The following is a 16,906-nucleotide window of genomic DNA, read 5'->3' as shown; positions in this document are numbered from 1 at the left end:
CATGTAGAATTTACTAAACTCAGTTTGTTTCCAAACCTGATCTTTAATCAAGCTGGAGAGATCTATACTTTTATTTTAAATCTACTTAAATGATTTAATCCTGAAGTTTCACCTGGGACTATTTTCATTTTTGGTCTAAGCTAACTATATCAATATCTTAAGGGCTAGTGATAGGATATTCATTCTTTGGCTCAATTTTCTTCAAACCAGAAGTTACTTATGCTTTCACTTTGGGAACATGTTTTCTCTTTCTTCCTTTGGCCTCTGAGGAGCTTTGAGAAGTTTTGAGGATCCAATAGTAACGATATTGGGTTGCACGGCTACATGGGGACATTTGATTGAGTCAATGCAAGGTCTCACTGGGGGCTTCCCTGGTAGCTCAGACAGTAGAGAATCTGCCTGCAATGCAGGAGACCCGGGTTCCATCCCTGGGTCAGAAAGATCCCTTGGAGAAGGGAATGGCAACCCATTCCAGTATTCTTGCCTGGAAAATTCCATGGACAGAGTCTGGTAGGCTACAGTCCATGGGGTCACAAAGAGTTGGACACAACTGGGTGAATTTCATTTTTTCACTTAAGGTCTCATTATTTCTCCCTATTACTTAGCAGCAACTCTCAGAACTGGAGCTAGAGATTTTTTTGGCTCCAAGGAAAGTTTCTCTACAGTTATTCATTCAATAAACACTTCAGTGTCCCCTTTGTGCCAAGAACTCATAACCCTGACCCAATCATTTCACTACCCACTGGTATTTAAATATAGGTGTGTATTCAGATAACACAGTGACAAGCTACTTAAGTTGTTTAAATTGTTATTCTAATCTGGTCAGAATTTACAGCTTCACTATCTTAATTCTTAGTAAACTGTGAACCAAAATATAGGCATAAATATACTTTACAGAATCCTTTTGGTAGGAAAAAAGATTTAAGTGTGTGGTTTTCAGTGCTGCACTTTGTAAGTAATACAGAAACCTGAATCCTACCCATGGGACAAAAGTTTGGCTACGTTTAAGTTTTCACAGAAAAACTAAATGAAGAAAGACGAACAATAAAATGATAATGTGAGGGCATGTTTGTATGTTTAAACTTCTATTATTTCTACATCCTTTTCTCTCAGCCTGTTAGTAAATGGCTGTCTCTCCTGGAGTTATGAGAACATTATAGCCACTTAAAACTTCTGGCCTTAATCCACTCCCGTCATCAACATTACAATTTCTATAGAAATGATGACTCTTCCTGAATGATATAGAGGTAAACCAGTTGTTCTGTATTTTAACTTTCCAAACTCTAGTGACAACTCATAGGGAAAACTTGTAAGAAACAGGAAATTCTCCGGGGCAGGGGGGGGGGGAGAGGTAATCTTTTCTTACAACAAGCATGTCAATGGTGAGCAGACAAGCCAGAATACTAACCAGTGTTCTCTGGATCCACTGAAAGGAGAGGCAAACCAAGGGGGATGTTTGGTGCTGGATTATGATGGAAGCAAGCTTTAGAGAAGACAAAGTTATCATAGATATAGTTTTTAACTGTGTCCAAAAGCCAATTGCAAAAGCTTTTCTTACTATTCAGTGACTTCTGTTTCCAAATACCTTTACCTCTTTTTTCCCTCTAATGAGATAGAGAAGAGTTAGTTGGAAACTTCCTTGTTCCTTGTATTTGCCTATGTCCCTCCCTAAAATCTCTGCATGGTTGATGGCTCAGCTCCATTAGAGAGAACATATACCACAACAATAAATTGCTTCCATGCTTTCCTGGATCTAATGAGATTCTGTTCTGGGAGCTGGTATGTCTACATTCTTGGATTCTCTAAGGAGTACTTTGGTGTGCCAACAAGTAGAAAGAGGAGTCCCTGAAGAAGGAAATCAGACTGCAATTGGAGAAGCAGTCTTCATACTTGTACCTTAAGTTGGGTACAAATTCAAGCACATAGCAATCTTCATGCTTTCTGAGAAGCAGTCCTTATGAGTCTAGAAATCCCATAGAAACAGATAGGTATGATTATTTGTTATAGGTATGATTATTAGTAATGATTGTTTCTTGTCTTATTCATCTAGGTGAGTAACCAAGTGAGACTCTTGCAGAGTCTTGAGTTTTAACAGACATTGCCTCTGGTCCCTAGTCCTAACATAGCCACTGGCAATGAAAATTCTTCCACTTCTCACATTTCTGTTTTTCCATCTGTGAAAGGAACACTTAAGAACCATAAAATGCGATGGGATGCCAGTTTTGATGCATTTTATGATATGCTAACTACCTTATAAGTGCAAGGGAAGTTTTGACATATCGAATGTGAAGTATTTTCAAAACCCCAAATCAGGAAACCTGGTCTGACCATCAGAAATAGACTTTTTAAAGTCTCAGTTATCCTGGGAATTTTCAAGTTTCATTCAACATTTAGTTGAGTTCAAGGGCTGGGATTGATAGACCAATCAACCATGTTCTCTGTTCTCAAGGAACTATTTGTCATAAGTTGGATGTAGTGCTGTCATCAGTGAATTTTCATAGAAGCCAATAAAAGGAAGCCTAAATATGATGAAAATCAGTAATAACTTTGGGTTCTCCTTGTTGACATTTTCTGTTGGCATAAACGGGCCATTCAAGATGGACCCATGTTCTGTGTTAAGAATCAGTGCTCCCAAGGGTCATATCTTCTCATTCTCCCTACTTTTTCTTGGCAAGCTCATTCATGCCAAATATCATTTCCTCCCCACATGATGCCAATCCCTACACATCATCCTCCAGACAAATTTCTTTCTGAGGACTGAAGCTCTGTTTTCTTTGCCCAAATCACCTCATTCTCCACTTCTCTGGAATGAAATTCCTGATCTAACACATGTACTTGTTTCTCTTCCTCTATTTTCTATTTTGTTGAAGGTGCTACTATCCACTGTGCTCTTCTGCTCAGATTCAGACAGAAAATGTGGACACAACCTGGACTTGTGTCATGCATTCAGTTAGCCACCAAATCTTATGATATTTCCCTTCCACACCAGTCCCTTGTTGTTGTTGTTGTTTAGTTGCTAAGCCATGTTTGACTCTTTTGTGACCCCATGGGCTGTAGCCTGCCAGGCTCCTCTGTCCATGGGATTTCCCAGGGAAGAATATTGGAGTGGGTTTCCATTTCCTTCTCCAGGGGATCTTCCCAACCCAGGGATCAAACCCACGTCTCCTGCATTGACAATCAGATTCTTTACCACTGAGCCACCAGGGTCTTCATAAATTCTCATCTAAATAATTATAGTGATCTGAAACTTTTTACCTCATCTCCAGTCTTACCTCCTTAGGACCACCTGCACACACTTCTAAACTTATAAGTCCACTTCTGAGACACTGGCTGCTTAAGTCTGCCGTGACCATGATTCATGATTTGGCTGCTGCCCACTGTACACATTCTGTTCCAATCCAGTTTTTCATTGTGTAATTAATGTAGACTAACCCCAGTAAGAAATAGTCTCTGATATCCTTAGTGGTTCAAATACAGTAGAGTGTTAGCTACTTTTTTACATTTTTATTGAAGTATAGTTGATCTTACAATATTCTACGGTAAGTCCCCCACATGCTAACCTTGAAATTGCAAACTTGCAAAGAATATGCATTCCATCACCATCAGGCTCCATCAACCTCAGGCATGAGTGAAACTGCCATTTGCCCCATCTCCTGTTGCTGATGATCCTTCAGATCTACCATCTCCCACCTCCTCTCCCTCCTCCCATCAGTAACTCTTCTTGTCTGTTCACTCAGTGCCAGCCCCTGTCAACTTATTGTGCTATAAGATTAAAAATGTTGTCTTTATTTTTTGTATATGTTTGGTTTTTTCGTGTTTTTTGTGTGAAAAGTATAAACCTATTATAGTATATAGTACTACACAGTAGTCAATTGCGTTACTTAGGCTAATTTTGTTGGATTTGTGAAGAAATAAAACTTACAAAAGTGCTCTTGGCACGGAACTCATTTGTATGATGAGGACTTACTGTATTAGTTTTGGGTGTGCACATAGCGTTTCAATACTTTCAGAGACTATACTCCATTTAAAGTTACTATAAAATAATGGCTATATTTCTCTGTGCCATACAATCCATCCTTGTGGTTTATTTACTTTACATGTAGTGGTTTGTATCTTTTTGTTTCCTATCCTTATTTTCCCTCCACTCCTCTTCCCTCTCACATTACAGTATTAGGTAGTGAACAGGTTGGCTTCTTGCATGCAGTTGTTCAGGGAACAAGCTGATGGAACCTCAGTGACCTTTAACAAGGGACTCCAAGATTTTCCTGAGGCTCTCTCCATTCTAAACAGACTTGAGACAAAAGAGCATGGAGGAGGATAATAGGGAGATTTTTATGGGCCTGGTGGTATCACCCATCATTCCACTAGCTAAAACTCAGTCTCAACCACCTTATCTGCAAGGGAAGCTTGGAAATTATACTCTAGACATGTGCAAAGATGATGAGAAGATGGTGGCGTTTGGGACCAGCTACTTGTCTCTACCACATCCGTCTACTCATTAGATAGCTATGCCCTGCAAGGAGGAAATATGTGCTATAGTGGAGCTCTTGACACATAATACCTGAGTAAATGTGTGTACACATGAATGAATGAAAGCATCAATAAGATAAAGGACTACTCTGGATTTAAATAATTAAAAGTCTGCTTGAAATAGAAGTATGAAATTTATATGTTTTTATATATTTATGTATCTCCATCATAATAATGTCTATAAAACACACAGAATATAATTACTACTGTCCATGGTTAATAGATAGAGATTTTCAAAACCACATAATGTTGACGAAGTTAATTTGGGTAGTTTAAATTGTTTAATTAGTAATAGAATTCATGAATAGAAATTAAATTAAAAACAGATATGCACATGATATCTGTTGGGGAAAAATGGTTATAATTACATTCATCTAACATATATTCTTATCTTTTTCCAGGATTAAATTGAATTTTAGTTTAATGTATACCTTCTGCCCTAGTATCACATAATAGTATTTGATAGTTGAGCATTTGGTGAGAATTGTATGACTTATAAAGTGTCAACATTCTTAGGAAAAATAAATGGGCAGAGATGCTTTCTAAAGCAAATACACAGATATGATTGAGAATTAAAGTATAAACCAAATGGACAAGGTGTTTGCTGATTGTCTTTCATTTTTGTAATATTAAATATTCAGTCTTTTTATCTGACATCTCACTGTCTCTTTGGAGGATATTTGAGTCATTTCTGTTTATTTCTTTAATCAATTTAATGAAAGAAACATGTCCTACACAGGCAAAAAAAATTCTCGCAAAGAAAGTGTGAAGTTTATTAGTCTTCTCTCCTGATTGTAGCTTTTAAGAACTATAGCACTGCATGACTACAGATGGTCACCATTTTGAATAATAAAGTTAAATTCTAAATAACCTATGATATTTGGAGAAATGATTCGTAAAATATGAGGTTCACTAGTGATCAGCATATATTAGTCTTTTTGAAAACAAGGAAGTCAACACACATCAATTCTAGTTTACTTTAAATTTGAATCTTGATCTTTTCCAAAAAGGGATTTGCACAAGTGCAGCCAACCCATATCTAGAACTTGAACAGCTGTGAGTGATCCTGAATATGAAGACATGAATTTGGAATATACCCAACAGTAGCTGGGGTATCCTGCAAGCTTCTGAGCAGGGAAATTACATAGTCAAGATGGGTTTTTTAAGTGTATTTAACTTGTAGAGTCAAGAAATGGTTGACCCTGATGAGAAAAGAACTAAGAGAAATTAATTTTAAATGTAACAGGTATTAAGTTAGCCAGATGCATACATTTCCAAGGACTAATCTTTTAGATTCTACCTCTACTTGTATCATACTGGTCAATTCTTATGAAAAAGTCTAGGGGAAGAAATAAGATAACCTCTCATTGCACCCTGCCTCTTGATGATTCTATCAGATTTCTTTTGCCGCCATAATGAATTACCACAGACTTGATTGCTGGAAACAATACAGAAGCATTACCTCACAATTTCTGTAGGTCGGAAGTCTAGCAAGGCATGACTGAATTCTCTGCTCAGAGTCTCACTGGGTTAAAATCACAGTGTTGGCCAAAAATTTATTTCTCCAGGTCAAGGATCCTCTTCCAAGCTCCTCCATGGTTGGCAGAACTTGTTTTCTTTTCACGCTTCCCTCATGCCCCCTCCATCTTCAAGCCAGCAGTGGCTTATCACCCTCTGAATCTCCCTGACTTCCTCTTCTGCCCTCAGTCCAGAGAAAGCTCTGTTTTTAAGGAGGAGGAAATGGTAACCCACTCCAGTACTCTTGCCTGGAAAAATCCCATGGACAGAGAAGCCTGGTAGGCTACAGTCCATGGGGTTGCAAAGAGTCAGACAGGACTGAGCGACTTAAAAAAAACAAAACAGAAAGATTATACTGGGCCCATCTGGAAAATCTAAGATACTAACCCTACCTTGAAGTTGACAAACTTTATTTTATCTTTAAGTCCCTTTGTCATGTTAAGCAATGTATTCACAGAGATGACACAGGGTAGTGAGGGGCCCAAGATTCTGCCCACCACAGTGATACTGACTGTGCTGTGTGATAACAGAAGCAATTTACATATAAATTATAGAAAATTATACTATCCAAAAGACCGCAGGTTTAAAATTATTTTAATTTATTATGAACTATTGCAGACATTCAGGAAGGATATGAAATTAATATGATGAACACCCATATATTCCTTACCAATATTGCCAATACCATGAAAAGGTATAAAAGTTAAAATAATACGAAAATAATATGGAGATAGTTTAATACTTATCTATAGATATTATGAATGTGGTCAAAGAGCTTCATGTATGTTAAAAGGTTAGATTTTTATTTATTCCTTGTGCTTTCAATGGTAATAGTGGCTATTATTTTAAAATTTAGATTGTTGTGTTTAATTTCTGCTGTACATCACAGTGACTGTTATACATATATATATATATTCTTTTTTATGTCCTTTTCCATTATAGTTTATTATGGGATATTGGATATAGTTCCCTGTGCTATACAGTAGGACCTTGTTGTTTATCCATCCTATACATAATAGTTTGCATCTGCTAATCCCAATCTCCCAATCCTTCTTTTTCCTACCCACCTTCCCCTTGGCAGCCGTAAGTCTGTTCTTTCTATGTGTATGAATGTGTTTGTGTTTCATAGATATGCTCATTTGTATGGTGTTTAAATTCCACATATAAGTGATGTTCTATGGTATTTGTGTTTCTGACTTACTTCACTTAGTATAATAATCTCCAGGGTCCATCCATGTTGTTCCAAATGGCAATAATGTGGCTGTTCTTTATTAGAAGCTTACTATATGTGAGTCCTTGTACAAAGTACTTAGCATATATTATCTCCTGTCCTCTCAGTGATCCAGTAACATGATATCTTTCCAGTTTTGTGATGAGTAAACTGAAGTTCAGAAACAGAGAGGGCAGGAGACCTGGGTGAATACATACCAGTCCTTGAATTTCTAGAAGTTACTTAGCAATTTGTCCTTCACCGGAGGAGGTTTGAGTAACTCAGTAGTAAAATGAGATAGTGAACACAAAAGGGTTTTATATTCACACCCTGTATTTGAGTGCTGGTTTCAGCACTTACCAACTTGGCAAATTCCAGAAACCTTTTGCCTCCAGTTCCTAATTTGTAAAGCATGGCTAATAACAGACACCTCCCGGGGCTGGTGCCAGATAACACATGTAAAGAACCTGGTATGTGATAAGCTCTAGATAAAAATTCTCCGGTGCCTCCCACCAGAGCAGCTAAAATGCATCTGGTTCTATGAAGTCCTGGAATAATTCAGGAAGTCTGATGTGGGTGCAGGCCAGCTCCTACACCCCTGCCAGTTGTTTGCAGGACATCAGGATCTACCTACATGCTCAGAGAAGACTAGGGGTGGATCCCTGTGGGTACAAGACCCCTAGTGTGAGGCATAAGTAAAGTAGAGTTGCTCAGTTGTGTCCGACTCTTTGTGACCCCATGGACTGTAGCCTACCAGGCTCCTCTGTCCATGGGATTTTCCAGGCAAGAATACTGGAGTGGGTTGCCATTTCCTTCTCCAGGGTATCTTCCCGACCCAGGGATTGAACCCGGGTCTCCAGCATTGCAGACAGACGCTTTACCGTCTGAGTCACATGGATATTCCAATGGGATAAGTTTAGGAGCCTGACTATGCTTGACTTGGCCTCAAAGATAACATAAAATCACTAAATTTTGACATTGTACGCCAGTTAATTAAGATGTGCCAGCTTAGCAGGAGACTTTCCTGGCATCCATCCAACGAGCCACATGCCAGAATGTTCTAGTGGCTCTCACATGAATATGTATTTCTGTGCATCATTTCTGATTGCTCTAATCAGACTTGAAATGAATCCAAGAGGTTTCTGCAACCCCGAGATGTTAATCTCTCAGTGCCCCCTCCCTCTGGGCTCAATCTGAAGGCTTAATGTGGCTCTCTTATCTCTCTAGGTATGTGGAGACCAAAGCCAAGGGGCTGTTTTCCTAAGGGAATTTACACTGATTCGAAGAGAGAGTCTACATGAAGATTTCCTGTCTGATCTCTTGAATAGTCACAAAACTGAAGACCCGGTACAGTGCCTCTTCTATTTATTCTTAGAAACACAAAACTTCAGTTGCTAATTCTGCCTTGTGGTGGTGGGTGGTTTTAGCAAATCTAAAGAGGTTTGGATGGTATTTTCTCATATCCGTTGGCAGGGGAGGGAAGCAGAGTGACAGGGCAGTGGACAGACTGCCTGGGGCAACTTTCTCACTTTTCCTGTGTCTGATGACCTTCAAACATTTTACTGGAATGGTAAAGTTTGTATGGGGCAGCATGTGGAGGATTCACATGAAAATAACTGATGTTTTGCCAGCGAGTCTGAACTTGAAATAATTTAAATGAGTGAGGACAAAAAGGAAATTGATATGTAAAGCCCAAATTGTGGTATCGGTCAATAGCAATGCCACCATCTTCCAATCCTGGCTTCTTTGTGGATATTTTTACTTCAAAGCATCAGTCGTATTTATTTTATGAAAATTTGTTTCATCTGTTGGTGGTTTGGGGAGAAAAATGAAAAGTCTAAAAAATGAGCTCTCAAATGAAAGCAAAGGGTAGAGTTGACTGGAGATGTCAAGATGTAAATTCCTCTCTATTTGCAAATCAAGCCGTGATTTGTAAGTTGTACTTGGGGTGCGAATGGGATAGATAACTTCTAAAAGTTCAAAATGTGACTCTTCATGGTGATGACCTTGTACTCAGAAGTATATTAAAATTAGAGGATGATGTATGCACAATAAGTCAGTGGATTTCTTGTCTAGTCATAAAACGGTAGCATCCCAGAAGGTAATGTGTTAGAATACCTCCAAAAAATTACACCTCCTCTACCCTGCGTTCTTATGGTGCTCTCTCAAGAAGGTGTTTTGGCGTATATATCTCATCAACTTCTCTTCTAGACACTGAGTAAATTGGGCCTCCAAGTGGTCACTCACAGGCCATCTTTACTGTTTTTGTCATTTCCACCTTCTCTGTGATGGACATTTGCATTCTTTTTAAAGTTTGTGCCCAAGCTGTTAGCTACCAGGGTTCTTGGCCTCCTTGATCAAAGAAATTGATCAGAGTCTGGACAAGAAATTCAGGCAAGGCTTTCATGAGGCCCTTGCTGCAGCAAGGGAGAATGGGAACAGGCAACAGTTTCCCTTGCTAGCTTGCTCACTGAGGCGGGGGCAGGGCACGAGCTGGTTCCTTATATAGGGTAAGGGAAGGGTGTGTCCAGGGGTTGGACCTGAGGGGTGTCTTAGGCAGTTTCCCTACCCCTTAGTTGCTATTGTATGCAGGGGACATGCGCAGTACCCTGCTTGTGTTCCCAACCCCCTGCTTTTGCTCCTGGCTGTTCATAAGTGGCAGTTGAACTTTCTGGTCTCTCTGTATCTCCTTGTCCAGATTTGCTCCAGTTGCACATGTATGTTAGTTATTTTCAGTCCCTTATGGTTTGTTTGCATTTTGTTGCTTGTGGAGACTTTTTTCCAAGCATTGCAGCAAAGGGTCCTAGGTCCCAGCCTGTCTCAGAGTGGGCAGGAATGGTACTGAAATTTCCCAAGTGTACTATCATTTATTTTCAAATGCTTCATATAATCTATTTTATTTATATATGTATATTAAACTCTGAAAATGCAGAGGCTGCCTTTTGAACTTTAACTGTTTGCTCACTGTTTGGTGATCTACTATGGGACACACACATTGCCAGCAAAGTTTTATGATTTCTTTAATGAATGTTATCTTGTAATTACATTTTAATTTTGTCCCATTTGATGTTATTCAGTGTCTGAAGTAGGTTAGCTCATTTTGGACTTGGTTTATGCAAAAGTACTAGAAAGTGCGGCTATGTGGATACTCTATGCAAACTTCATGTGTAAGTCTAGTTATTACATAATTTATACCACAAAGGAAATTGAATAATATGAGCTAATTATGAACATAATGGAATTATCTAAGTGGTGCCACTAAAAACAATGTTTGTCATTTGGCAAGCATTGAAGGTGTCCCAAAATTATTATTACATAGTATTACGTTGATTTACATCATAATGAAAACTGCATGTTGCCAAATTTCCTCAAACTTACTGAGGTCACAAGTAGTTGAGTGGGTGGAAGCGTTTAAGCTGAAAGAGAAATTACTGACCAACACAAATGGTCAGAACTGGAGTTGTACAAGAACATGTGAGGCAAAAGGAAAAGGCAAAGCTTCCTGAATACTAGAAGCTAGTTCAGCCTCCTAATAAGTTTATGAAATTCTAACAATTTCTTCGGAGGGTGTGTCTCTCTATCTGAGAACTTCATTTGGCCCACAGGCTATAAAACTTTTAAAGTGTCACTTTATTTTCCAAATAGACATGCAAAGATGAATCACCATAATTTCTGTGTTTGTTTAAAGGGAAGAATTCAAACATGAGTTGTTACTTGTACTTGTAGCCAGAAAAGTGAAACTCCTTTTGTCCTCTTTTGTATGAGTTTCTGCTACATTGGAAGGAAGGAAAATGGGAGAGTCATGAACAGGACAGCTTCGTGGTACAGGTCACTAAACCCACTTCACAGAGGCAGTGGATGAGAGAGGAAAAGTGGTTTCACAACATAATCTGTACAATTCTGCTTTCAAGTAAATCCTCCCTAGTAGCCCATTGACATTTACACACTTATTTTCTCTCTCCTACTAGGTTAGTATTTCTGTTCCTTGCAGCCAGGATCCATGTAGATTCTCACCTTCTTGGCATCTCCCCGGCTCTTGTATATGATAAATGATATGATAAATTAGTTGTGTTAAGTATTTGTTGATGGAAAAAATCCACCACTACTATTCCCTATTGCCCTGTGGTTAACATTTTTATATCAAAAACACTGTAAGAATTCTATCACAGACTACGCTTGAAAAAAGCTTTATACATGAAAATCTTTCTAAATGCAAAGTGATTATTGTTAAAATGGGATGAAAGATTTCAGTTTTTAATGAGGTGATGAAAAACTGTTTGGAATTATCTTCCATATGGTCCTTTCAAGCCATTGTATGGGTTTATAATAAAGAATGTGAATTTGAGGATGTTTGTCTACTAGAATTTATAGCTGTGGAAGTAACAAATGTATCCCCAATATGTCTAACATTTTGGAAGTAGAATTAACTGTGGGAAACAGCTGTCATACTTCTGGGTAAAATTATTCCCATCTTTTTTTAGATCTGTAATTTTTCTTTGTTCATACTATTTCTTTACCCTTTCAAATAACTTTTGAAAACCAGAACAGTTCTCACTTAACACTTGTTTGTGGAACTCTTTCACCTAAAAGCCTAATTTTGGGGGGGGTCACTTTTTGACTTTTAAGTGACACTTTCTCAACTCCTCCTCAACTAGGGCTTTTGTCATGAGTTTACTTTCACGTTGCATTCGAAAAACTTTTCTGTTAGCTTTCTCTAAGAGGGCTAATTCCATTCACCACACTTGGAAAAGCAATATAAGCGAGCCATTCTTCTAGAATCCATGGCAGAGGACCAAACTTCTAATCTTCGCCTGGAACTTTGCGTGTATGTGATTTGTGTCATATGCAGAAAGAGCTTGTTTGTCAAAGGCTGTTAGTCATTATCAGAATAGTCAAGATACAGATCACATTGGTTTGCATTGTCAGCTGTAGACAACAAAGTCAGAATAAAAATTAACATGAAATTCACTACAGAAGGAAATTTTCTTCAGTATATAGTTAGTGCAAACCTTGCTTCCTTGTAGATCTGTGGTTCACAGAACAGTTATTTAAGCCGCTGCTCTCCCTTGGTGTAGAAGAAAAGTTATTTAAATAATTTATTATAAAATAAATCATAATGTATTCCAATTGAGGGCACCATGTTCCATTTCATGACTGGTAAAATAGAGGTGAACTTTCAAGAAACGATTTAGAGAAACTCTTATCTTTAAAGACTGTGTGAAAAGATGGAGATTGTTTTTAAGGTCAAGTCAGTAACTTTCTGAAGCTCAACTAAAACCAAAAAAAAAAAAAGCAGTTTATTTAAAAACAGTTCTGCTTTAAATTATTTCTTCTTCCTCACTTGGGAAGACTGGCTGGGGAAGAGAGTGAAGGGGCACAAGTTTCATTTCTATGAACTAAAAAATGAGTTCAACCAACACTTAGATAAAATGGAATATAATATTCCCATATGTTCTCAAGGTGTTTACCAGCTTCTTTTTCAAATCTGCCAAGGGAGAGGAAACATGAGAATTTAACTGCTAAGTTCTGACGATAATAATTTCGTAATTATATTTCTAAGCTGGCTACTATTTTAGAGTATTTAGTGGACATAAATTCCAGGAAGTAGAAATGTGTCAAGAACAAGCAAGTTACTAAGAGTGATTCACTTTGTTGCTCTCTATTGAGCATCTTCTCACTTCTCATTCAGCACAGCCTTACCTTTTCTCCAAACAAAAGTTTGATCTGTTTGTCCCCTTGCACATCTGCTCAAACCTCTTTGTGCTCAAAGTTACTTCTAGCTTCATAAAGCCTTGTATTTAGTGACCACTATGTTTTTTTCTTAACTGATTATATGCAAAGGAGAAATGAGCAGTGGTATTGAAGGAGCCAGATGGTATGAAAGTGGAAGTACATTCCAATTCCATCTTTGATGTCTGTGTCATGCTTATAGGTATTACTTGAACTGGCTACCAAAATTCCTTCTTGGGAAAATATGCGGAGATAGGAAGATTGGATTTGGTTTTAGTACCTTTGCTACTTTGAGTTATATAATATGACATCACAAAAGAAAAATCAGAGCACCCTGCAAAGTATGTGTAATATGTCACTGTGTAAGGGTTTTACACTTGATCTTAGCCAAAAGGCAGAGAAACGATTGTGTAAGGGTTTTAAATGGTTTTATTTGCCAGTGTTTGCAGGACTTCTCTGATTCATTATGACTACCTGTCATGAACTACTAAAAATACTTAAGGTTCTCCATATGAATATTTTACATAACTTCACATCTTCTGATTTTTTTTGTATTCTAAACTAATAACCTATGATATTTCTACACTATTTATGAAAAAGAGAAAGCTTACAGAAGACCAAATGCACACCAAATACTTTACTAAGGTATTGATAATAGATTCCTCAGAACAACTCAAGAGAGGCAACAATAGCTCCATCTTACAGTAGTAATAACCAATCAGGAATGTAATTCTTGAAAGACACTATGTATACCTGTAATAAAACTCTAAGAACTGAGATCTGAAATAGGTACAACATATGAATAAGAGTATCAATGAATAACTCAGGGATAAACAGTTCATTTGTAGCATGTTCTTTCCTTGTATATAGACAAAGCCAATGAAACCAATAATTGATTGTATCCAAAGAAGGCAAAATAGAATTTAAATAGGAAAAAAGAGGGAGAGGGAGAAAAAAATAAATAACACAGGTTGTTTGCAATAGCAAGCGGTGCTTTCCATTTCTTGCTAATTAGCTGACAGCTACCAAAGAGGCCAGTGAGTCTTTTGCCTTAAGCAACTAACTGAATCAGAGACCACTGTGTGTGTATGGATTCTGTAGAAAACGTTGAGGGTTAATTGTGTGCATGCATGAAGGATGGGCTTTCTCTTCACTCGGTTGAGTTTCCATGTTAATACCTCCTTTTCATTACACCATAGTATATAATTTCTGTGATCAAAATTTCTCAGGATAAAGTTATAAACCTTTACTGAGTAATTTAAAAAGACAAATAAATGAAGAGATATGCAGTGTTTATGAATGGGAAGTCTTAATATCACAAGGAATCCAAATTCCCCACAAATTAATAAATGTATCTAGTATAAACAGAGTACTTTTGAAAAAGAAAAGAGATGGAGTCATGCCCTACTGATATGAAGACTCACAACAAAGCTATAAAAACTAAAACAGTGTGATTTTAGAACATAGGCAAACAGACCAACATAGATGAGTAAGAATCCTATAGACACACACGTATAACAGAAGTATTACAAATAATTGGAAAAAGATGTATTAATCAATAAACATTCACTATGAATTTAAAACTTATAAATGAAAATGTAGAATTTATTTATGACATCACAGTTGGAAGATTCTCTTAAGACATAAAGAGCCCAACCTGTAAAAGAAAATATTGATGCTTTAAATTAGATTAAAATTTAATATGTAGTTAAGTGTTTAATGTCTAAAAATTTATGGGCAATGAAAAGATGACACAAGTTGGAAAGCATTTTTTGCAATGTATATAACTGGCAAAAAGTAATGGCTATAATATATAAAGAAGTCCTAGAATTTATATTTAAAAAGACAGTCCAGTGGGGGGAAAAAAGCAAGGATCATCAGAAAGAGACGTAAGTAACTAATGCTCATTAAATATATGTTCAACCATATTAATCATCAGGGATTTACAAATTAAAATAACAAGGACATGGCATTTGATGCCCACTGGATTGACAAAAACAACAACAAAAGAACTGACAAAGACAGTGTCAGTGAGGAAGAAGTAATAAGAAATACTCCTATATTGCTGTTGGGGTATAAATTGGTTTAGCTGTTTTAAAGAGTAACTTGCCAATGTCTATAAAGTTGAATATGAACACATGTTACTTCTCACCGATCTCCCTTTAGGAATCTACCCTGGAGAAACACAGATATGTTTAATATAATATTGAATTTGTTATAGTCTAAAGTTGATAGAAAATCTTAAATATCCATCAGAAGGTAAATGGATAAATATCTTGTGGTTTATTCTTATAATAAAATGCTTTCAAAGCAGTTAAACTAGATAACTAGTTCCACATGCATTAGTATAGATAAATCTCAAAAATATAATGTTGTGGGGGAAGATGATACCACTGTGTGATGATACTACTTTGTTGTTGTTCGGTCACCAAGTCATGTCCAACTCTTTGCAAACTCATGGACTGCAGCACACCAGACTACCCTGTCCTTCGTTATCTCCCACAGTTTACTCAAATTCATGTCCATTGAGTTGGTGATGCTGTCCAACAATCTCATCCTCTGTTGCCCTCTTTCCTTTTGTCTTCAATCTTTCCCAGCATCAGGGTCTTTTCTAGTAAACTGGCTTTTCACATCAGGTGGCCAAAGTATTGGAGCTTCAGCTTCAGCACCAGTCCTTCCAGTGAATATTCAGGGTTGATTTCCTTTAGGATTGACTGGTTTGATCTCCTTGCAGTCCAAGGGACTCTCAAGAGTCTTCTCCAGCACCACAGTTTGAAAGTATCAATTCTTTGGCGCTCAGCCTTCTTTATGGTCTTACTCTTATATCCATATATGACTAGTGGAAAAACCATAGCTTTGACTATATGGACCTTTGTTGGGAGAGTGATGTCTTTGCTTTTCAATACGCTGTCTAGGTTTGTCATAGCTTTCCTTCCAAGGAGCAAGTGTCTTTCAATTTCGTGGATGCAGTCTATATCAATTTTAATATTACACAAATATTTATTAGATAGTGTTTGGAGAAAACAGTTATAGACAAAAACAGAAGTGGGAAAGATATGCTTCAGCCTTGTAATGTTGGTGGCCCTCTGGACAGAGAAAGAAGGAGAATTGGGTTGGGAAGATGTGCGTAGCTTACTTTATCTTTAATATTTTATTTAAAAATATATGGTAAAATGGTAATATATATTTAAATAGCTAGTGGTTTACAGAAAAGTTTATTTTATTATTCACTGCAGTTTTTTTTTATGGTTCAAGTATTTATAAGTACATGCATAATAAAACCTTCAGGATAATATTTGGCAAATAATCATCACAAAATAAATGCTGTTTTTATTAGCAGTGGTTGAACTGACAAATCATTGAAACATAAAGTGACAAAGCTTGGCGCCCAGGATTTAATATATACATTATTCACATTTTTGCCTCATAATAGAATTAAAGAGTAGTCAGATGTAGGACAACAGACCACAAGACCATGGGGCCTCCTATCAGTTCATGAACTGCAACTCTAGTAAATAATGTCAAGATGATGAATCTCGGTATTTAAGGAGAGGGACTACTTTTTCACACTTGACCTTTGGAATTAACTGAAAAAACCATTATCATTTAAGAAAGAGTTTTTTTTTTTTTTTCTATATCCATTTCTAACTTACATATAGCTTATACAGTTCCTACTTGCTGAGTTGTCCTCCATTTGTTAGGATTCTGTCGTTACCTCCAAACAACAAATAGCTAACAAGATGAGTTATCTAAAAGACATCCAAATAAAATGTGAAGCACTAAAAATCCTAACTCTCATGAAAGTAGATTTTTAAGATCAAACAACCTCTGAAATTAAATAAAGCATAATTCTTTTTTAAAGATTTAATATCAGTTCAGAAATACATAAATTACACGTGTGAATTTTAGGACTCTTTG

The 16,906-nt window shown here is 37.1% G+C and overlaps 1 protein-coding gene across 2 annotated transcripts in view; it reads left to right on the top strand.

Annotated features, from left to right (window-relative positions):
- The window catches only part of ADAMTSL1 (ADAMTS like 1), a 1,078,174-nt gene that overhangs the window by 263,369 nt on the left and 797,899 nt on the right, over positions 1 to 16,906 (top strand). For both annotated transcript variants that reach the window (XM_043891080.1, XM_043891079.1), the window contains exon 2: positions 8,486 to 8,605. In XM_043891080.1, coding sequence (XP_043747015.1) covers positions 8,486 to 8,605 — 120 coding nt within the window. The remainder of the gene's footprint in view (positions 1 to 8,485; positions 8,606 to 16,906) is intronic.

Source organism: Cervus elaphus, chromosome 29 (assembly GCF_910594005.1).
Source record: "Cervus elaphus chromosome 29, mCerEla1.1, whole genome shotgun sequence".
Classification (NCBI taxonomy): domain Eukaryota; kingdom Metazoa; phylum Chordata; class Mammalia; order Artiodactyla; family Cervidae; genus Cervus; species Cervus elaphus.
Note: the sequence above shows the minus strand (reverse complement) of the source record. Positions and strands in the feature narration are given on the sequence as shown.